At 43.9% G+C, this 23045-nt stretch overlaps 1 protein-coding gene across 7 annotated transcripts in view; it reads right to left on the reverse strand.

The window, feature by feature from the left end:
• Positions 1-426: 426 nt before the first annotated feature.
• Positions 427-23045, reverse strand: part of TNS2 (tensin 2) — a 139167-nt gene continuing 116548 nt past the window's right edge. For 6 of the 7 annotated variants that reach the window (XM_087925466.1, XM_026713830.2, XM_087925469.1 and 3 more), the window contains 12 exons: positions 17829-19082; positions 15955-16090; positions 12576-13477; positions 11710-11796; positions 10145-10276; positions 9294-9386; positions 8735-8812; positions 7265-7342; positions 5636-5804; positions 4744-4812; positions 2469-2498; positions 427-1281 (listed from right to left, as the gene is read on the reverse strand). In XM_087925466.1, coding sequence (XP_087781592.1) covers positions 1140-1281; positions 2469-2498; positions 4744-4812; positions 5636-5804; positions 7265-7342; positions 8735-8812; positions 9294-9386; positions 10145-10276; positions 11710-11796; positions 12576-13477; positions 15955-16090; positions 17829-19082 — 3170 coding nt within the window. In that variant the 3' untranslated portion in view covers positions 427-1139. Of the gene's footprint in view, positions 1282-2468; positions 2499-4743; positions 4813-5635; positions 5805-7264; positions 7343-8734; positions 8813-9293; positions 9387-10144; positions 10277-11709; positions 11797-12575; positions 13479-15954; positions 16091-17828; positions 19083-23045 lie in introns of all 7 variants that reach the window. The other variant, XM_087925465.1, reaches the window with a different exon arrangement.

Here is a 23045-nt window from a genome sequence, read left to right on the forward strand (position 1 = left end):
GTTTCAATTCAAAATGAAAATCAAGCACTGGAGCGAGTTCAAGAGTTAATTGAACTACAGTAGCAGCTTGCACTAATTGTATCCCAGATCAGACGTTTGTATACAACAGCCCTGAAAAGCAGCACAGTTGGTTACCCAAACATGTATCTTGAAGGGCAAAGGTAACTGAAAAAATAGTAGTAGCTTAACTCCAAGCTTCAGAGACGACAGCATTGAATTATAGGGATTTTCAGACCCAATAAATCAATAGACCCAACAATCAATTAAGAAATTGGAGAGAAGCTTTCTATTTTTTTTTAAAAAAAGACCATGCATTTAAGAATCCCAAAATTTTTTTACAGCTAGAACCTGAGTTTGTATAATTCCAAGAATAATTCATTGTTTCATACCAAGCTGGATACCACTTTGTCTAATGAAAGAAAACAATTTAGGATTTGATATGCCTTTCTCATACTGTCATGCCTTACTGCTTGTTGGAGTGAGATGCAAGATTGGACCTCCAGTGCCCTGTTTCTCCATTACAAAGTGGTGTGCTTGTCCAGAGCAATGCTGCTTAGTAGAAGGAAAGGCCACTAGATATTTTTTTCTCAGGTGGTGTAAACACATACAAGTTTTGCAGCAAAGAATTGTGTTTGCCACCAGAAGTTTGGTGGTTCTTAAATGTGCCTCAAAGTAAATTTAGTGTGATCTTTGGCCTGGCTAGAGAAATCTCTCTTCTTCATCTGTACAAAAATGCTTTCTCCCGCCCTGGATGCTTTAAAATGCATTTAACTAATAGTCATGTCACAAAATCTTGGCTTATGGAAGAAGTAGCATGCTACCGTAAGTTGTGCAGTCTTCATCAGAGCTTTTGTTCCTGGGTGTTTTCTGTGATAGTGAGAAATATTAAAACGTCACACTTGATCTGTTGAGATCAAGTGAGCCCTTTCCCCACTATACCAGGTCAGTGGGTTGTGGAAATAAGACTGGATTAAAATGGAGATAGTAGAAGACTACTTTGAGTAACGCTGTAGAGCTAGTCATCCTGTTCCCGTGTTGCAGAGATGCCACAAAACATCATAGGCATTCAGACAGGCAGTTCAGGTGGGGAGGAAGGAAAAATGGCAGGTGAGAGGCCTGGAGCAATTGCCAAGCTTCCTTCATCTCCGATGCATGCCCAGCATAACTTTGGTGATGAAATTGACGATGGCTGACGCTGGTTGCTCAGGATCTAACTCAGCAAAAAGATGGCAGACATTCTCACACGGGTTGCCTTGTTTCTTGGCCACAAAGCCGAAGATCCTACAGAAGACAGATGGTATATGTCAGCAACGGTAATGGCTTCTGCTCTTGATGTTCATCCTATGCTGATCAAGGATCAGGCCATATTAGCAATAGCAGACATATACCGCTTCACAGTGCTTTTACAGCACTCTAAGCAGTTTACAGAGTCAGCCTATTGCCCCCAACAATCTGGGTCCTCATTTTACCCACCTTGGAAAGATGGAAGGCTGAGTCAACCTTGAGCCTGGTGAGATTTGAATTGCCAAACTGGTGGCAGCCATCAGTCAGCAGAAGTAGCCTGCAATACTGCATTCTAATTCTGTTTACTCTGTGGTTTACAGCAGGGGAGGTGAAGGGAAGGTATCAGAGTGGCACCAGTAGCATTATAATAGTAACAGCAGCTCTAGTGTTGCCATTCTGATTATCAGTTCCAAAAGGGATGGACTTGGTAGCACAACGCTGTATAGTGCTTTCATCGTTTTGACGAAAGCAGTGAATTCCAATGGATTTTGCAGCTTAAAGAAGCATTGCTCTGTTCCCATAGGATTGTCTTAGTTCTGTTCACACAACGTAGCAAGCCATAATTTTAACTTGAGGAGAGAAAGGCGGGTAACATGAAACACCACAAAGAAGGAACATTTTGTCACGTGGTTATAGGGGAAAAAACTCATAATTTTGGAAAGTAATAGATCAAAATATTCAGAAAAGTCTTAAATGTAAAACTTGAACTGAAACCACGAATGTATTTGTTAAGTGTAATACTAGGAAATATGTGAGAGATTGCAATTTATGAACAGCTGCAAGAACAAATTAGGCACACTGGGGGGGGGAGAGAAAAAAATAGATACTTGGGATATGGTTTCTAGGAAAAACGTTGACATCAATCAAAAGAATAGACAAAATGATTCAAATAGATACTAACAATAATCATCAGTGTGTGTGAAGTATAAACATCTGGGTTTTGGTCAGCAGTTGGGAAAGCAAATTTGTCACCATACAAAAATAGAACTTAAATGTTGGTAATAGAAGAGCGTCCCAAATGGGGACCTTTCAAACTAAAACCTGATCCAAGCAAAGTCTTTCATATCTAAGAAGCCAATCTATTATACAATGTGTCAATGTGCTACTGTATAGATTAATGTTAAGTTAATGCTTCACTTGATCTTGATATATGTTTCCATGACTTGTGGTCTTTCATTACTTACTTAGCTGTAGTGCCATCCGTGTTGGCCCACCTAGAATTAAACATAGTCAGGTTAAGAAAGTACTCTTCTCCAATCAGTTGCCTCTAAAGCAGATTTACAAAACACGTCCTAGGAGCAGTGCTGCTTCACAGAAAGACAGTAAACTTTGCATAAAAAGGAAGAAAATTGATACTCCGGTAATTAGAGCAACAGAAGTTAGTTAGAAATGGGGATTTGTAGGGGAGATCCCAACGTCCTTCAGTTTCAGCCAATATTAGCTGAAAAGCTGTGTATTTTCCATTCCTGGTTTAAGTATCTCACTTGAGTTATATATTTTTCCTGGTTCAAATATCTCCACCTACTGAAATTTCAAGGAATTGAGAATTGAATTGCTTCATATATTTATAAACTATATACTTCATAATATTAAAATGCTTTAAAAATTAGACATGCAAGTTGTTGTTTGCAAAATTCTCTTGCCATCAAGGTATATTACCCCAGAGTTTGTTAATGTCACTGAAGCAGCGCAACTAAGTTGTGTTGTTGAAACAGTCATCACAGCAAAGATTGGAAACAGAAAAAATCAAAGCAATATTCTTTTTACCAAATAATGCACAATACTTTGAAATGAAAGTAAGTTGAAAAGTAGATGTAATCTCCTAACTACAATGAGCTAATAGCAATTTAGCTGCAAGTCATGTTCAACAACACATCTCTGCATATGAAGAAAAAAACGTTACTGAAAAGGATCCCACAAGCTAGCCCTTTTTCATCCGAAGTTCATTACATTATAAAATACTGCATACCTTTCTTACAATATGCACCTTATAATGATGGCCATCATGCAAATAAGAAAAGTTGGTTGTGGAAATGAAAACAATCAGACCAACTCATACACCTTCAAGAAGTCTCCAAAATGAAAACATGGATTCTGTAGCTGCTTATTACAACACATGGTTTGCAAACATTATCTTCTAAAGGCCAGAAGCAATCCACGCAGGTGACTTCACAGTTACAGCTGAAGAAGCTACCACACACATCTTGGCCCTATAAACCAAGCACTGTTCATCATCACAGCATACAATGCTGATCCAGTTCTACAGAGGAATTATTGAATCTCATCTGCACCTCTATAACTGTCTGGTTTGGTTCTGCAACCCAACAGGACAGACATAGACTTCAGAGGATAATTAGGACCGCAGAAAAAATAATTACTACCAACCTGCCTTCCATTGAGGACCTGTATACTGCACACACATAGACACACACATAGACACACACATAGACACACACACACACACATGAAGATAAAGCAGAGAACAAGATCTGGCAAGAAAGCTCAAACTGCCCAAGGAGCTGCTGATTCAGTTCTACAGAGAAATTATTGATTCTGTCATCTGCACCTCTATAACTGTCTGGTTTGGTTGTGCAACCCAACAAGACAGACACAGACTTCAGAGGATAATTAGGACTGCAGAAAAAAACAATTACTACCCACCTGCCTTCAATTGAGGACCTGTATAGTGCATGAGTCAAAAAGAGGGCTGTGAAAATATTTACAGACCCCGCACATCCCAGATATAAACTGTTTCAACTCCTTCCCTCAAAACGATGCTACAGAACACTGCACACCAGAACAACTCGACACAAGAACAGTTTTCTCCCGAAAGCCATCATTCTGCTAAACTAATAATTCCCTCAACACTGTCCAACTATTTACAAAATCTGCACTAATATTACTATTAATCTTGTCATCACTCTTTATCACCCATCCCCTCCCACTTGTAACTGTATGACTGTAACTTTGTCGCTTGTATCCTTACGATTTATATTGACTGTTTCTTAGTATGGTTTAATTGCTTATTGTACCCTATGACAATTAAGTGTTAAGTGTTGTAACTTATGATTCTTGACTCTTGATGAATGTATCTTTTCTTTTATGTACACTGAGAGCGTTTGTACCAAGACAAATTCCTTCTGTGCCCAATCACACTTGGCCAATAAAGAATTCTATTCCATACAATGAGTAGAAATATAGGATAGACACTGAATGCAAACTGCATTAACAATATATCAGGCCATTGCTCCAACAAATTTATTATTGCCTTCTGTGACTGCTAGCAATTCTGCAAGGCATCATCTTCCTTGGGTTGCAGAAGATTAAGCCTGCCTTTTTCTGCATACATTATACATGCTGTGCCGCTAAGCATAGCTTCCCTAGCATCCAGGCTGACATGGGTTTCCACGGACAAAAACCAGGATGCAAGCTACACAAGAACCAAGATGGTTGGTTTACCTGCGGTCCTGAGGATCCGTGCTGCAGAAGGTAACGCTGTTGACTGGATAATGACGCCGGAAAAACAGCCTAATGAGAAAAAAGAAAGTTCCCTGAATACAAAGGAAGACCCATCCCACAGCTTCACCCACAGGCTCCCAGAAGCCAACAATGGGTAATGAAATGCCTGCAAGGAAACAAGACAGCTCAGAGAGCACCAAGGGCCCCTCATTTCAACTCAGGAGCTACAAATATTTTCCTTTCTTGAGACAATTAAGGAACAAGGCATGTGAGCAGGGAATATATGTGAGGAGCACAAAGATGACCTTGGATACCGAACGTAGTGCCTGTTAGCAAAACACGAGCTCAATCCAGGAAAACAAAGTAAGAGAAAGAAACATAAAATGGTCCACTTTTAATTAAGTCTCTCTGGTATAAGAGGAAGGAAATGGGAAGCGTCAGGCTTTCAAGATTCTGTTTCAAAAAAGGAGAGTTCTAGTATTTCTTGTATCTGTTTCCTGTCCTGGCCTACCTTGAAGGGCTCATAATGAAAGAAGAAAGAGGCTGCAGCTCAGGTTCTGACCAGTTCTGGAGAACCGGTAGTGGAAATTTTGAGTAATTCGGAGAACCAGCAAATACCACCTCTGACTGGCCCTGCCCCCACCTATTCTCTGCCTCCCGAGTCCCAGCTGATCGGCTGGGTCTTCTTTTGTTGCCCTGCACAGGAGAACGGAGCTGGAAAGCAGGTTAGTGGGGTGGGGAGGGAATGGGGATTTTGCAGTATCCTTTCCCTGTCATGCCCACCAAGCCACGCCCACAGAACCGGTAGTTCAAATTTTTGAATCCCACCACTGCTGCAGCTGCATAAAGGAAGGGTACCATGGTGCCTGGGAGCACAGGCAGGCAGACTTACTTCCTCTGGTTGTCGGTGAGTGTGATGCCTTGGGCTGACACCTTGAAATGAACGGTACTGGCCGAAGCCTGGGGAGTCGAAGCCAGGATAGTGGTGGTTGCCTTCGCCACAGCCTGTGGCCCCGTCAGGGACTCTGTTTCCACAGAGCTCAGGTAAAGCACGCTGCAGGCTGCAATTTGGGAACGGAGGGTGGAAAAGAATACCAGTTCAACGAAAGCAAGCGTGTCTTCCATAATGGTCACATGATTCACACTCAGATGTTTGACAACCAGAATCCAGAATGGTTGCTGATCTCCCCTCAGGGATCTCCAGTTTGTCTTATGCACTTAGATTACAGGAAGTCCTCGACTTACAACAGTTCTCTTAGTGGCCGTTTGCAGTTACAACGGCACTGGATAAAACGACTTATAACCATTTTTCACACTTATGATGGTTGCAGTGTCCTCATGGCCACATGGTTTTACATTCAGATGCTTGACAACTGAATATATATTTAAATATATTCATATTTATGACAGTTGCTGTATCCTGGGGTCATGGGATCCTATTTTAAGACCTTCTGAGAAGCAAAGTCAATGGGGAAGCCAGATTCATTCAACAACCGTGTTACTAATTTAACAACTGCAGGGATTCGCTTAACCAACATGGCAGGAAAAGTCGTAAAAACGGGCCACAACTCACTTAGCAAATTTCTCCCTTAGCAGCAGCATAAATTCTGGGCTTAATTTTGGTCGGAGGTTGAGGACTACATGAGGCTTTTGAGTCTGACTAGTCACAGAATTATATGGCTGAGACAGAAGGGGGTCATCTTTCATTCGTAGCCGTGCTGTATTTTCCCCACCTTCCGTGTAAGGAAAGCTCGGCCAGGAAGGGGCAAAATCAATGGGATTTTTTTCTTTTCCATCCGAAGCATCCTGTGGATTCTTAGGAGTCCCTTATTTAATTTCCGAAACTTAACTCGGAATCAGGTGTTTGTGTTTTGGGGGGAGGGGGAGTCATCTAGGGAGGGGTGTGCCTAGAAGGAAAATGAGCGGTCAGAGGGAAAGGGCCTTCTCCCTCAGCCCTTTCTTTCCACCAAACGGCACCCCACTTTGAGTTTGTAGCTCTTACCCAAAGCGCTAAGGGCTCCCCAATGCCCCCATTGGCAATTGTGCGATCATAGCCATAATATGGCCTGCCATCTATCGATACTAAAGTGGTTCTGGCATCTCTTCCCATCTTGAACAGCTGCCTCAGCTGGGATTACCCTGGTAGAGCCGAAGCCTATTTCCTGCCATCAGGAGACTAAAATTTGTTTAGTGCTGAGCATTGCCCTTTGCCCATCCCCTTGCGATTACTTACAAGCGGGATAATTGGAAAAATACGTTTGCTCGATCCATTTACATTAGAGAATGGGTCTTTTCTTGAATTTGGCATAGCCTTAATTCAGGACTTAAAATTCCAGAATTATGTTAGAAATCAAATAAATACATGAGGTAAATTAACACTACTGTCTACCTACAACTGTTTCCCCAATTTGGTCTGAATAAATCGATTCCTGTTACACTGTTCATATTTTTAACCCTGTTGTCTGTCTTGAGTGTTCACACAGCCGCTTAACCTTTGCTCCTCTCGCACACAAGTACTTACCTGCTCCCTGCTTCAGCAGGTCAGCAGCAGTGCTCATATTGGTGGGAATGGCCAGCTCTGGTCTTTCCTCAGTGAGATCTGAAAAGCAGGAGTCAGAAGAAGAAATAGTATGGTATCCTCTTGTTTATCAAACTTGGCAACTGTAAGTTATGTGGACTCCAACTCTTAGCATGCTGCCTGGGGAATTCTGGGAGTTGAAGTCCACCTGTCTTAAAAGCTGCCAGGTTTGAAAAACACTGATCTACCCATTATTTTCCCGTCTGTTGATTTGCCAGGCTAGGAATTGGGCATGTCTCTGGGCATAAAGCAGGCTCGCTTGACTTCTTCTGGATGAGGTTTCCATGATAAAGTTGCTCTGCTCAGAAGTAAGCAACATGGAACGCCTCAGATTTTCTTAAGATGGCAACCCCGTTTATCGTTCACCATGTAGGCTGGGACTAAAAGCATTTGTCCTGCAGCAGTATCCAGGGTGCCACATGTTGCCCACATCAGCCTGTCAGCAGAGCCTCTAAGTCACTAAGCAACATTACTATGGAGAACAAGAAGTGAAAGAGCCACACTGGCTGGGCAGCTGACCCTTGGGTCAGACATCACTCATTCTCATTTGCTGTTAGAACAAGGGGTCCCCAATCTTTTGGGGGTATGGACACATTAGGAATGACATGCTGTGAGCTATCCTGCAAGATGACCGTTGAGGAAATTTTCTTTGTACAAAATGGGTCATTATAGGGATATAACCAATTTACGAAACATCAATTTTCCTGGAAATTTATTTGCCGTTTCACCCCAGGCATCCACACAGGACTCCTTACAACCCCTGTTTACATTTGTCCTTTTTCCTATGTAAATAGGAGCACTCGTAAACATTGCACAAGGCTGCAGCCATCCATCATTTTATTTTCTGAGAATATTTGTGGGGCCTATTAATTGCTCAGAAGCATTCTTGGAAATAAATATGTTGGCAGCTGGCATTTTCCTTTGCAACAGACCAGATTCCCATTTTTAGAATTAAAAGTCCTAAGGGAGATGGAGCGAAGAACCTGGAGGCATCAAGGAGGAGGCTGCAGGCACATGGATGTCCCAGTGCCATCTTGGGGACCACCGTGTTGGACCACGAAGGGGAGGCTGATCCCCGACATAGGCAATTTCTTCATTTAGCACAGGGGGGTCAAACTCAATTTCATTGAGGGCTGGACTCGGTGGATGTGGTCCATGGCCAGTTTGACTCTACTCCCCAAACTGCTAGCATGTTTCCTTTTTGCATTGGGTAGACCGGGCCGAAGTGACGCGGACCGACTCCTTGCATTTTCCAGGACAGCCCTGCGGGGCCAGATCCAACCGCATCTTGGGCAGGATCCGGCCCTAAGGCCTTGAGTTTGACACCTCCGGTTTAGCATTTATTGCCACTCATTTCATCCGCCTCCATCTCTTTCCAGTCTCTGGGTTCTGCACAACTTCCCACTCGCCTACCTTTGCTTGGGATGCGGAGTTGGCAAGGCAACGAGAGGGGGGTGATGGAGTGTTGGGAGACCAATGCTGGCAGGCTGCCTGTAAAAGAAACAACAACAGAAAACCATGTCGAGCCAAGGGTTTGTCTCCCATACTGTCTTCCTAACCATCCATTCCTCAACACAGCACCCTAAGGGTTCTAATTTATTAAGGAGCTCCCCCAAAGTGTCACTCGTTTTCTCAGAAGAGGCTTCCATGGTGGGAGCTGTGCTTTTTGAATCAAGGGCTATCCTTGTTTATAATTGGGCGGGGCTGATGCCACTAGTGGGTGGCATTAAACCAAGAACGGGTGAAACAACCAATTAGTTCTCTGATATCCCTTATTTCCCTCCCCCACTCTTCCCTCCCTTTCCAAGCCAGGAAGTTGCCAGGGTAAACACAGACACAGATTGCTTGTATCGTAAATCTGAACGGATTTACGTTTTTCAGAATAGGCTGAGGGTTGGAAATTCATCTAATCCCGCACAAGGCCTCCTGTCAGAATCTTTCCCATTTAAGGTCCAGTCCTAGGGTTACATACCAAAATGGGGCTCATTGTTACAACCTTTGATCTTCACCCCTTTGGGTCCTGTCTCGATCAAGAAGTGGCGCACCAGCTGCTCAGCAGGGTCTCCTAAGAGGGAAAGGCATCGGTTAGCAACGGCTGTTCTCTTTCTTCAGACATTTCCTATCTACCTGCTCCCAGGGAAGAGGCTAAAATGGAGTTCCTCCTGAGGCTGGCAGGGCACTTGATGCAGAGAATCAGCGTTAGAATAGAGCTGGAAGGGACCTTGGAGGTCTTCTAGCCTAACCCCCTCCTGAAGCAGGAGACCCTTTCACCCATTTCAGACAGGTGGCTGTCCAGTCTCTTCTTAAAACCCTCCAGGGATGAAGCCCCTACAACTTCTGAAGGCAAGCTGTTCCACTGGTTAAGTGTTCTCACTGTTGGGAAGCGTCTCCCTAATTCCAGGTTGCTTTCATCCTGGTTGCAGAGGATAAATGCATAAGGAAAAGTACATCGTTTGGGACCAAGATAGAATGTGTTTTTTAGAGTTGTCAAATACACTTCTCAAAGCTAGCACTTCAATGGGTGTAGCTGACAACAGACTGACTACCTACTAAGAGGGCTGATCATTTTGAAGAATGGTAATTGCATTGTTCCAAGTCGTTGGAAGCTAGTAAGTTTTGTTCTAGGTCTTAGTTTGGCTTCAGAAGTTTCTGAAGCTCAATTCCAGGCAACACCAGCTAGGCAAGCCTACCGTGGCCGATATTCAGAAGGTGTCAGTTGCCCAGATATCTGGATGGCTACAGACTGCTTAGCTTTAAGCAATTGAGATATTCCATTTTTGGAGATGGGGAGGGATCCTGGAGAGCGTTTCTCCTCCCCCTTACCTTTGGTGGAATGGTTGATGCTGTTGGGTGGAGGTGTTATCACTTTCAAAGCCAAACCATAGGCCCCCTGGAAGGAGTTACTGTCCCGAATGAGGAAAGTGCCAGGTTCCTTGTCCTTCAGGAGAGCAATGGCTGCTCAGAAAGGGCGAAAGAAATATATATATATATATATATATATATATATATATATATATACACACACACACACACACACACACACACACACATCACACACACACTTACATACACACACACACACACATATAGCCATTCAACAAAAACCTGGCAAGGCCAGAGTGAAAACGAAACCAATTAAAATGAAGTAGCTGAGGATAACAGAGAATGAATCAAATGTACAAGGGTGATAAGAAGTCCCAGGGGGAGGGATGGAATGTCAGGAAAGAAAAGGAAGGAAGTAAAAGATGCTAAAGTGAAAGCAAAATGGCGGTAGAAAGAGAAACAAGTCTTTTTTTAAAAAAAGAAATATTAAATGATAGATTAATCTCCCAACAAAATCAATGGAAAGTAGATTTAAATCTGGAAGCTGCTTATGATGTTATGAAATGCCAGAGGACTGTCTGGGGTTATGCTAACGAGACCTATGAAAAAGGATGTTTGGCAACATGATTTTTAAAAGGCAGGGGAAAAATGCCCATTAAGAGAATGGTGGCTGCAGAAAATGAGAAAAAGAGAAAGATGGTAAAATTGGAAACAGCATGGATGTGGACTGAGATAGCCAGTAGCCTTCTCTTGCTTATCAGATGGCCTGATAAAATTGAAAATTGTCGTCCTGCTTAACAAGGCAAAAAGTCCAACAGCCTTAGAAGTCTTTTGTTGGAAACTACAGGCACATGGAACGGTGGTGGAATGGGACAAAAACCAGATAAATGGTATATGTAGCCCGGCCTTTTCTTTGCAGTTGAGATAGTTACACACAAGCCCTGTCCAGGAATACACAGAATATATGTTTACAAGAATTAAATTTAATGTGGATGATGAGGGCTGGAGAGAGAGAGAGAGGGAGGGAGGGAGGGAGGGAGGGAGGGAGAGAGAGAGAGAGAAAGAAAAGAAAAGAAAAGAAAGAAAGAAAGAAAGAAAGAAAGAAAGAAAGAAAGAAAGAAAGAAAGAAAGAAAGAAAGAAAGAAAGAAAGAAAGAAAGAAAGAAAGAAAGAAAGAAAGAAAGAAAGAAAGAAAGAAAGAAAGAAAAGAATTTGTGTACAGAACAGACAGAGGCATGAGGATGATGGAATATGTTTGCATGGTTTACATCCATCATCTGTACACGATACAGGTCATGTTTTCACTGGAACTGCGGGAGACAAACTACATCTTGCCCATAAATCTGCAACCAGCACAACACATGGAGTGGGGGGTCACCAACATGGACTGTGGTGCTTTTTTAAAACAGGAACATTCTGTACAGGGAGATGGAGGCGGCCTGTGTATGAGCATGTGGGATTGGCTGTTCTGAGTCAAGAAGTATTCCTGCCCTAGAAAGAAAATGCCAAATACTGACTGTGTTAAATCACAGGCAAAGCAGCCAAAATTGTTTGGGAGTTGCATACCTTGGTCCCGAGACAAGTGGGGCTTGTACCAGAACTTTGACGTGTCTTGGACAAATTTGACGCTAACCGGGTTTTCTTGCTGGAGATCTGGAAGAAGCAAAACAAAAGTTTCCTCTCCAAAATGCAGGCAAGCATAAAGGTTTAACAGACTTAAAACATCCACAATATATATTTGCTACTGAAAGCTAAAGATGGCTAGATAGCTAATGGTACAGTGGGCTAGAAACATTTTGCTTACATAATTCAATTATAATTTTAAGGGACTGTACAATAATAACTCTCCTCTGAGCCAGCTTGAGTCCTGCTACTTACTGACACTTCCATCCATATGCTTTGACACAGCGGGTCATTTCCATACCACAGCAGGTATGGGAGTGACACGTGCTGTCTTCGAGAACCATTTCTTTGACTTCCCAATTCAAACTACAACTTAGGATTTCCTGGTGGTCACCCACCCAAGTGGTAACTGTTTCTGACGCTACTTTGCTTTCTGAGATTAGTTAAGGGGACTAGCTATTGCCACCAGCTGGCCTAAGCAAATAAGAGAGATGGAGGGAGGGAGGAGAGAGAGAGAGAGAGAGATGGATGATAGACAGGCAGATAGACAGGAATAAATTGCAGGGATATTTATATCAAGCAGTGCCATCTGAAGCAACAGAGTTGAAACAGCCAAGGTGAAAGAGCTGAACCATTTCAGTGTCTGATATATAGCCCCTTTTGGAGAAGTCTTGGGTAACGGCAGAGAAATGAAGGGTCTGAGCTAGCAGAAAAGCACTAAGAAAGCAGGCTCAACGTATAAAAGTGAAGACAATAGCTAATTCTTCCTCCACCCTCTACATTTCAAGCATTTACTTGGAGAACATTACCTGGGCCAGGTGGACTGCCGTCAGGGACCCCAGGGGCAAAGGTGACATGGTGAGCAGAGCCTGGACTACGCCCGGGGGGTGAGTTCCTCTCCCAGGTCCTGGTGGCCAGTAGGTGGTGCTTCTCAGGCAGGGGAGGCTGCTGGAGCTCCCGAGGTTGCTCTCCGTTGCCAGAGCTGCCTTCCATGCTTGTGTAGTAGGCTGTTGCAATGGGGAAGGCTGGAGTTGGGGACCCCTGCATATCAGCAATGCCACAGCCGAGCGCCGGGGGCTGGATGCTGAGGGAGCCGGGCCCAAGAGAGGGGCCGGGGTTGGGACCGTGGGGAAGGCCCTTTGTATCCAGTTCATCCCGCTCGTTCTGCAACCTCCCATTGTAGATGGCCGGCATTGTAGGGGAGGCTGGAGCCCCAGAGACTGTCCTGCAGGCAGGAGAGGGCTGGCTGGGGCAGGGAGCCTTGGGGGTGAGCCTCTGGGGCTGTCTCTCCATGATAGGGCCTGGCTGATGCCCCACAGCGTCTTGAGGGGGCAACTCATGAGGCAACGGCACTGTAACACTAAGACCACAACCATCGGAGCCATTTTGATGCTGCTGCCTTTCCAGGAAGGGAGAGGGCTTGGCAGGGGCTGAAGGAGGCACGTGCGGGGAACTGGAAGCACAGTAATTGCGAGAACACAGCTGTGGCGCCTGGGGGCCCGGCCTCTGGGGGGCTCCATTAGCTTGTGGCCTGAAGGCAGGGAAGTGCACGAAAGCCGGCATTGGGGATAAGATTTGGGATGGGTTGCCTGATGAGGTCATTCTCTCGGTGGCTCTTTTGTATCCAGGAGGGGATTGCTTCTCAAGGTTTGACTGGAGCATGTTCTCCAGGGGGCTGGCGGCCTTGTGGCAGAGCTTGCGGGATCCAGGGCTGCAAGGACAACAAGCATAACATCCGTAAAGTTTAGCAGACAATCAGAAGGCGTTGGGGAGCAAACACATATTATTAAAAGCTGCACCTGATGAAGGGAGTCGTAGCTCACAAAGGCTTCTGCCCTTTAATAAAATACGTTCATCACAAAAGCCTGACTCAGCCTGATATTTATTTTTCCCCCCACCAACTAACACAATTCTACTTCTATAAAGTTTGGCCATTATAGGAAGAAATTTCTGGGATTGTGATGAAACACATCTTTTCAATTGCAACAGTGCAGATCCCGAAACAGAAATACCACATGTGGGGAATAAAAAAGACCAAAAAATGAAAGGTAGCCTCGCAACATAGGTAAACCAATGCTACCAGTCCATGGATTTGCTTATTTAGACTAACTGGCCACACTTCCCAGCTTTTTAAAAGTTTCCTGGCTTAAAGGCAGTTTTCAATGCTCTTAACAAATTTGCATTTAAAAGAACCACGTCAAGCATCAATGAAAGAAAAGTAAAAAAGACGCCTAAGAAAATTGTTGTATAGATATTCAGAGTGATGCATATTAATTATTTCTTAATCTCCTTCAGCCATGTCATAATCAATGCAGGTTATGTGTTCTTTACAAGCAAAAGAGAGCTTTGATTTCTTGGCAAGTTCTGCAAATACAGACTTATATACATGTACTGGGGCAGGGGGCTCAACTTTAATTTAGAACATAGAATAATCGGGTTGGAAGGAACCTTGGAAATCATTCTGGACTTTTGGGGGGGCTTGATGGGATGGATACACCTGATCATAGAAAGAATAACACAACAGAATAATAGAGTTGGAAAGAACGTTAGAGGTTCTCCGATCCAACCATCACCCAAGCAGGACATTCCATACCATTTCAGACAAGTGGCCATCCAATCCCGTCTTAAAAACCTCCATGATGAAGTACCCACAACTTTTGGAGGCAAACTGCTCCTCTGGGTTACATCAAATACATTTGACTGAAACCATTATCATTGCAAGATTCCGTTAATGTAGCTTTAAAACAAAGTAGAATTAGCTCATGTTGTATTTCCTGTCTGGTCTATTTGAGAGGCTGGCATCAATCCTGCAAGTCTGAAATTACAAGTCTCTCGCTGCCTGTTTTCTACCACCTGTTCAGTTAGAGAGGTTCCTTTCTAAATTCCTTAGCAGCATCTCTTCCCCTTGTTTCCCAAGGCCATTCCCACATACTATTACAGCACCCACTGATCTGCCACCTTGTGCAGCCTTTCTCATCTTTGACATATTCCACCTGGGTGGCTTTCCTTCCTGGCATTCCAGGAATACCGCCATGGCAGCAATAACTAGGCAACGTGGTGAGTTCATCCACCCATCTAAAAGGCATTAAGACTGGGAAAACAGATTAATTATGAACCTTACCGGGAAGTCAGTGTCAACTTCTAGTAGCCATTCTAGTAGCCATCTAAGACAAACATTCTCCAGGATGATCTGTCCCTGGTTTGGCCTTTCAAGTTTTCCAACAGTGCACCTATTACTGCTGGAGCACCATGGCTCAAATGGCTAGGATGCTGGATTGGAAGTTAGCAAGACTCATAATCATTAAGTAGACTAAGCACATGCTAAGTAAGGGCACCAGGCCCAAAGGGGGCACCACAAAGCTGAGAAGAAAAAAAAAACTAATGAAGATTTATAAAAAAATCTTGTATGTACAAAGGAGGCGTGCACCAAGATTTGTCAGTGCTTAGGGCACCAGTGAGCCTTAATCCGCCACTGCATGTCAACCCTGAAGCTGGCCTGACTGATGCCATTCAGTGCTGACACACCAGAGAAGAGGGATAGAGATAGTTGGGGTGTTGTAGCTTGCGTCAGAATTTGTTTGCTATGTGGCGGAGTGAGCTCCCGTCCTTCACTCCAACTCCTGTAAGAAAGTCCCCAAACTGGGCATTCCCCCCCCCCCAGGCAACAGTGATGTCACCGGTGAATCCTTTCAACCCGGAAGCACTTCAGTGTTTCTGACACGAGTGCGATGCGACCTATTGCTGCTGTAATTGAATCCATCTCCCCTGTGGCTGGTTGTCTTCATCTCTTCAGTTCTACCTTTTCCAGTTTCACAGACGTCTGGAGAGAACTAGGTGTTTAGATAACACATTCAAAAATACAATAACCGGACACTGGTCCTTTGCACTTCAAGGGAGAATGGGGTTGAGTTGCTGATGACTCATTTGTTTCTTTCTTTGGCTATCTACAGCCAATATTGATGCGGCTGTGCGTTGTAGGAAATCTTCACGTCAGACTAAAGTTTGAGGAGTATTATTGTTATGTTCCCCAAGGAAGCATTGCATATTTCAAGGAACTGGAAGGTTTTTCCAAAATAACACTGTGTTACAAGCATAAACTCAGAGTCATGCTCATTCTGACTCTTAACTTTTATCACTATACCCTAGCAAACGACTAGGAAGGCTCAGTGCACTCAAACATGAAGATACCTGTTGTTGTTGAATACAGGACTGCTGGTGTGCACAGGCATGGGAGAGCTAGACTCTTCTGTACAAGCAGCTCGGACCTCCTGCTGATGATGCTGTAAGTCTTGCCAGGGGATGCCCTCTCTGCAGTCTTGAAGCTCTAAGGAAAAGGAATGGAAGACGTGCACAAGACCGTCAGTAAAGATGCAAATAACTTCATATGAACACAGTCCCAATTCTGGGGCTTTGCACCAAGCATGCCTTGAACACCAGACTGGAGAATGTCTGGACCTTCTCAATGTTGCTGAATTATTCCAAAGATAGATCAACAGTTGCTGCTAGGAACTCCATCTGGAAAATCACTGTTCCTCTCTTCTTGTTTTTCCCAAAGGAAAACCTAACTAAGAGCAAAGCCAGAGAGCTAATTTGGCACACTGCATTTAAAAAAACAAAAGGGGGGGGGATATAGCAATGGATTGGGATGGTGCAAGGGCAAATCCTCACTTGACTATGAAACGAATTAAGTGGCTTTGGACTGTCCAGTACTATTCAACAGAATCTACCTCAATGGTTGTTAAGAAGAGAAAAAAAAGAAGAGGTGCATTATATATGTTGCCCTGAGCTCCTATTTTTGAAGGAAAGTAAGCTATAAATGACATAAAGATTAAAAAAAATATCAGCGTAGCAGGTTATTCCTAGCCCCCCAGAGGATCCTAGGAATTGGAGTTTTCTGAAGTGAAGTCCCAAGATCTCCTAACAGAATTCTCTGAGCCAAAATACATGACCCTGGATCACTTTAACAGATGTTGTGAATCCATCCAAGCTTACGGCAATGTAGTAGTGGCAACACAAGAAGCACGAGCAGAGCAAAACTCAAAATCTAAATGTTTGGGGTAAATATTAACAAAAATTAAGATGACATTTATTCCTTCAAAATCTAGGCTGAGAAAAGCTTGGTTTTGCTGCCAATGGGGGTTCATATAAATTAAACAAGCCTGCACAGAATTATCTGGTTTTATTGTATTGCTTAGGGTCAGGAGCAGGGAAATTCACTGGGGGTCTGTCCAGATCAATGTTCCCTGAAACCTAAGTGACCTTGACTTACAACTGGATGCTTAACAACCGGTTGCTAAGCAACCCTGAGTCGCTTCGAGACTTAGGACTACTTACGACCCAGTTTCAAAGTTCCAGTGATTGCTCCGGCCCCAGCAACACAGCCGTATTTATGGCTGATTGCAGCATCTTGCGGTCAAGTTTTAGCAGGGTTTTGTTGAAATTTGCTTCCAATTTTCAGCAAAACCGTACCCATAACAAACCACTTGCAGAACGGAACAGAGTAACAGAGTGGGAAGGGACCTTGGAGGTCTTCTAGACCAACCCATTGTTCAGGCAGGAAACCCTATACCATTTCAAACAAATGGTCATCCGATCTCTTCTTAAAAACTTCCAGTGTTGGAGCATTCACGACTTCTGGAGGCAAGTTGTTCCACTGATTAATTAAAACTAAAAATAAAAATGACTTGCTTAACAATTGTGGCAGTCACTTAATGTCCATGGTGGCCACTTTAGGATTGTTCTGTTAGCTTAACAATCACCCCACAAAATATTATGAAATTGGTTGGTCATGTGACTGACCTGTTTTACAAATGTCATGACTTACTGCCACGACGGGCAGGCAGGCCCCATTACAATCAAGTCAAGGACTATCTGTACTAATGACTGGCCCTGCAGCTTTTTTCCAATGCTCTTTTTCTAGTCCCAGCTATTACTATTACTGGCCCTTTTTTCTATTTTTTTTTTAAATTATTATTACCGATCATGTCAGAAAAAGGATCCCCTCTCTTCTTGCCTCTTTCTCCTGGCTTGGAGAAGGAGTAACTTTTACTCCTGTCACTCACCACATGGTTGTTCTGTGGATGGTGGCAGTAAGTATCCATCGTTGCCCTCTGGGAGTTCATATCCATGCTTTCGGGATGGTGGATACAGCGGGCTGGTTGGTGAAATGGAGCCCGAGTGAGGAGACCCCAAGTATCCCGAGGTATAGGGGGAGAGGCAGGGCTTGACTGGGCCTCTGCCACAGGCATATCCAGGTGGAACTGGGTGGTAGGCCGAGCCATAGCGAGGATAAGCAAATGCCTCTGCGTTCTCTTCTGTTACTTTGGACCTCGGGTGGGCTGGATACCCGTGGCCTAAATGAGTGGTCATCATGTTGGGCTCAAAGTTAAAAGCCTGATGATGGGGCATGGAATGGGGCCCATAGCTGGCTGGCATTAGAATAGGCATCGGCTGACTACCCCGGTGGAGAGAAGGATGAAGCACCGGTGGCCTCTCTACCCCCCAGAAGTCCGATTCCTGATCCAGGTGTAAATTATAGAAGGAAGCCAGGGGCAGCCTTGGTTCTTCCCGTGCCGCTTCTTGGCAATCTTGGCAGGGGCATAAAAAGGTAGGCGGGTCCTCCAAGATAAGCAGCTCATTGGGCTCCCGCCGGTTAGGACTGTGAGGAGGCAGCAGCTCATGGCCGTAGGGGTAGGTATGGGGCTGTAGGCCCTCCGAAAGGGAACGAAACACATGCCGTTTCTCCTCATACCCCTCCGAGTGCAGGTGAGAGTGGCCCCCGTTATGGATGGGCTGCCGCCTCTCCAAAGCGCTTTCTGGCCTATAACAGGACATATTGCGAGGTCTCTCGGGGCTGTGGGAGCAGTAATCCAGACGACAAGAACAATGGCGGACCAGGCCAGAACGCTGAGGTTGGTAGGAGAAAGAGCTTCCTGGCTGGCCTATGTCACAAAGTTCATCCTCCAAGATGGCTGTTTCTCTCTCTTTCGTAGCAGGAGGGGAAACTGAATGAGAACAAGAGCCCTCACTTGGCTGCTGAGGCTGGACGCCAAACCCTCCCAAGAGCCGATCCAAGGCCTCCTTCTCAGCTGGGGTGGGCTGAGGCCTGGATGGAGGCGTGTTGTCTTCCGCCTTCTCTGTTAGCATAGAGGAGTGTCCTGAGTCACTGCTGATGGATAGGAGGCGCCCACCCTGCGGCGGTGGAGATTCCAGGCTTCCTGGACTGCCATTGCTGGAGGAGAAGTGACTCAGCTCGTTTTTCTTCTTCACCCGTGCATACAGGCTTCCGTCCAGAGGACCCCGAGTGTGTAAGACGTCTGCAAAGGAAAAGAGAGGAACCAGGTCAGACGGTTGTAGGAGAGCTCAACATTTACTGCCTAGATGTGGTCTTGAACATCCACGTTGAGCAGCTCATAGGTTCAAAGGTTTAGAGGTTTACGTTTGGAATATTTGCAGCGAAAACTATCCTCTAAAACTTCTGTTTCGGGGGTTCTGACTTTTTCCAAATATGTCAGACTCAAAAGCCGTGTTTGTTCTTGGCTTCTGATCCCTAGGCTCATTTGAAACCAGCAAGACAGGATCCACAGTAAATAAACCACAACAGCAATTTTTTGTGGTTTGTTTTCCATTTCTGCTTGCAGGAGGAACCAAGAAGAATGAGAGGGAGATCCATGCAGTGCACTACCTGCAAATAATTGTCGGAATTATGTGAAGTGTGAAAATGATCAATGATTTGACTAATTGGAACAATATATAATCCGGTTCATTTTTGTTGCTTGCAGGAACATTCTAAGGCAAGAAATAATGTATGACGTAAATAAATTCATACGTAAATGTATAATAATGTATAACGCGCTTAATTCTCACCTTATAGCAATAGCACTTAGACTTATATACTGCTTCACAGTGTTTTTCAGCCCACTCTAAGGTGTTTACAGAGTCAGCCTATTGCCCCCAACAATCTGGGTCCTCATTTTACCCATCTTGGAAGGATGGAAGGCTTGAGCCGGTCAGAATCGAACGGTTGGCAGTCAGCAGAATTAGCCCGTAAATACTGCCTTCTAACCACCAAAATTAGGAACAGAATTTCCTCTGCTAGGCAAAGTGGTTATTAAGAGAGTCTCACTGATTTTACGACTTTTTTTGCTACGATTGTTAAGCGAATCACTGCAATTGTTAAATGAATCACACAGATGTTAAGAAAATCTGACTTCCTACATTGACTTTCCTTGTTGAAGCATTCTTGCTTTTCCCAGAAGCCACCTCGGAAGGTAGCAAATGATGATCAGATGACCCCAGATGGTGCAAGTACTGTAAATACATGCTAATAAACAAGTGCCTAAATTTGGATCATGTGACTGTGGGAAATGCTGCAACATTTATAAGTGCAAGGACTGGTCACAAGTCTTTTTTTTTTTTAATGCTGTTGTAACAATGAGTGGTCATTAAACAAAGTCAAGAACTACCTGCACTGAAATGAGCAGCCATTCAGTCATTAGGTGAAGTGGTCACTAAATGAAATTGCAATTGTGCCGGGGACCTTACTTCAGCTTTTCTTTGCTTTAAAGACCTGCGAAGGTTGTAAGTGCCAATGTAAAGTTACTACTATAAAGTGAGAAATACAAGATACTATTGTTAGGTACTAAACATTTTTGTTTTTAAATCGGCAATCAAATCAATCTACTTCAGTAAGTAGTCCAGGGATTTTCCAATGGATTCCACCTCTAATTCCATGCAGGTAGTTCTCAATTTACAACAGTTCATTTAGTGACCATTCAAAGGTACAAGACAACTGAAAAAAGTGACTTGTGACTGCTTTTCACACTTACAACCATTGCAGCATCCTCCTGCTCACCTGAACAAAATTCAGGAGCTTGGCAACTGACTCATATTTATGACAGTTGTCCTGAGATCACGTTTGCGACCTTCTGACCAGAAAGACAATGGGCAAGTCAGATTCACTTAACAAGCCTGTCACTAATTGAACCACTGAAGTGATTCACTTAATAACTGCGGCAAGAAAGGTTGTAACACGGGGCAAAATTCACTCAGCAAATGTCTCACTTAGCAACAGAAATGCTGGGGTCGATTGTGGTCGTAAGTCGAGGATTACCAGTAGCACTGCTTAAATTTAATTATTTTAGCCCAGCAGAGGGCAATAGTCCACTACTGCTTATCCAGAGATGCATTTACTTTGCCAGATACAAACACCAAGCAAGCTTAAGAAGCCCTTATCCACCCTCCCATTAATCTAAGTCAATCTAAGTTAGGGTTCCATCACCCCCCCAAATGCCTGGCATTCTCTAACTACAAAAATCACATTCTGATCACACAGCTCCGTTCTCCACACATCAGATCTTGCTGGGAAGACGGAGGAAGTTTGAGGCCATCCGGTTGGAATTTTTCTGGGATCTGACGCAAGCACACCACAACGCTTAAATCGCCATTGAATGACTTCCATTGGTGTTCTGTTTGCTTGAGTTCTTAACAAGTTTACTTTAAGTGGACATTGGGAGGAAACTTGTAATGGTGGGGAAGGGGATAGGCTGAGAAAAAGGCAGCTGGTAGGAATACAGCTCCCAGGAGGGAAGGGGAGCCACCGATTTTTACATGCACACGTGTAGGAAGAGATGATTTCATCTCTCTCTGTCCAGAATGAGCTGGTCTCAAACTCTTTAAGAATGAAGAGAGAAGGAAATGAGATCTATTTACGGTAGTTCAATTGCGATGATTGGGCTGTGGCACAGCACAAACCTGCTATGACACAGCAAAAACTGGCACAGCTGTGGCACAACTTACTGGCCATAACTATGCGAGTTAACATCCAACAGCCTAAATTGGCCTAAAGCCATTTCACCAATGCAAAATAAAGTGCCAGCTTTACCCATGTTTCAAGGTAGAGTAGAATGCATATACAGCCTCTTCTAAATGGATGTTTTTTTAAAACTTTTCTCTCTCAAGACCCCTTCTCAATTTTAAAAATTATGGCAGACCCCCTGAAAAGCTCATGTTTGCATAGGTTATATTTCTCAACATTTAGCGCGTTAAAAATTAAAATGACTGCTATTGCTTCTCAAGATTGTGCGATGGGATTTTTATACGGTATTATTTTTGAACATAAGCTGACCAATAATTTTTGACTTTGTAGACATGCGAGAGAGTCTTGGGAAATGCCCAAAATCCTAGGAAGATACTTTAGCATACATTTATGGGTAACCAACGTTCTGTACCAATGATTTGCTCAGTTCTGCAATTTGTATACACTATGCCAATGTTTCCCAATCTTTTTACAGACAATTAAATAAGCATTCAAAAATGGCAGGGATCTGTCATTTAAATACACCCCTTATCTTTTTGCCTAGGAGTTCCCATTGTCACATCATATAATAACTAAAACTAAAGAAGCTTCTTTGAGGAGAAGCGAAACATTTTCAAAGAAAAAAAAAACCCAAGAAAGTCTAAGTTGCCTTTTGGGGAAAAAGGCTCCTTTTAGAGTTGCATTTTTATATTCTTCAACTTTAAAGAGTTTTTAAAATTAAAATTGTTACAACCCACCCCTCAAATGAGTCCCAAATGATTGATGTACTACTTGAGTTATCTTATGTAACCTCTCTCAACAACTCACAGCCCAAATCTGCTGGTCAAGAGATGCTTTTGAACAGAAGTCTCTTTTTTTTGGTTTTCAGCCATTGATCCATTTTTGGGAACCAGCTGACTGGCAGGAAATACCAGAGGGGGCTAAGATCACAAGCAGGTTCTGGCAGAAAACATAGGGAGGCTGCCGTGAGCCTCTATAGACCATTGATAATCTATAAGTCATAGTTTGCATCCCTGCATTAGGCAAATACATACCCATCCAATGACTTAATATAAATTGCTGCTTCTTCTGTATAATGGAATAAAAACAAGCTCTACCAGTGGTGGGATTCAATTTTTTTTTACTACTGGTTCTGTGGGCATGGCTTGGTGGGCGTGGTGTGGCTTGGTGGGTGACAGGGGAAGGTTGCTGCAAAATCCCCATTCCCTCCCCACCGCACTAACCTGCTTTCCAGCTCTGTTCTCCTGTGCAGGGCAACAAAAGAAGACCCAGCCAATCAGCTGGGACTCAGGAGGCAGAGAATAGATGGGGGTGGGGCCACCTCCCCTCTCAGTGGTGGCATTTGCTGGTTCTCCAAACTACTCAAATTTCCGCTACCAGAACTGATCAGAATCTGCTGAATCCCACCACTGCCAAGGACTCTGTTAAGTCCCACTCTGTTCACCCTCTCCAAGCAATCATC

The sequence above is a fragment of the Pseudonaja textilis genome, chromosome 2 (assembly GCF_049901715.1).
Source record: "Pseudonaja textilis isolate UNSWEBS1 chromosome 2, rPseTex1.2, whole genome shotgun sequence".
Lineage (NCBI taxonomy): Eukaryota > Metazoa > Chordata > Lepidosauria > Squamata > Elapidae > Pseudonaja > Pseudonaja textilis.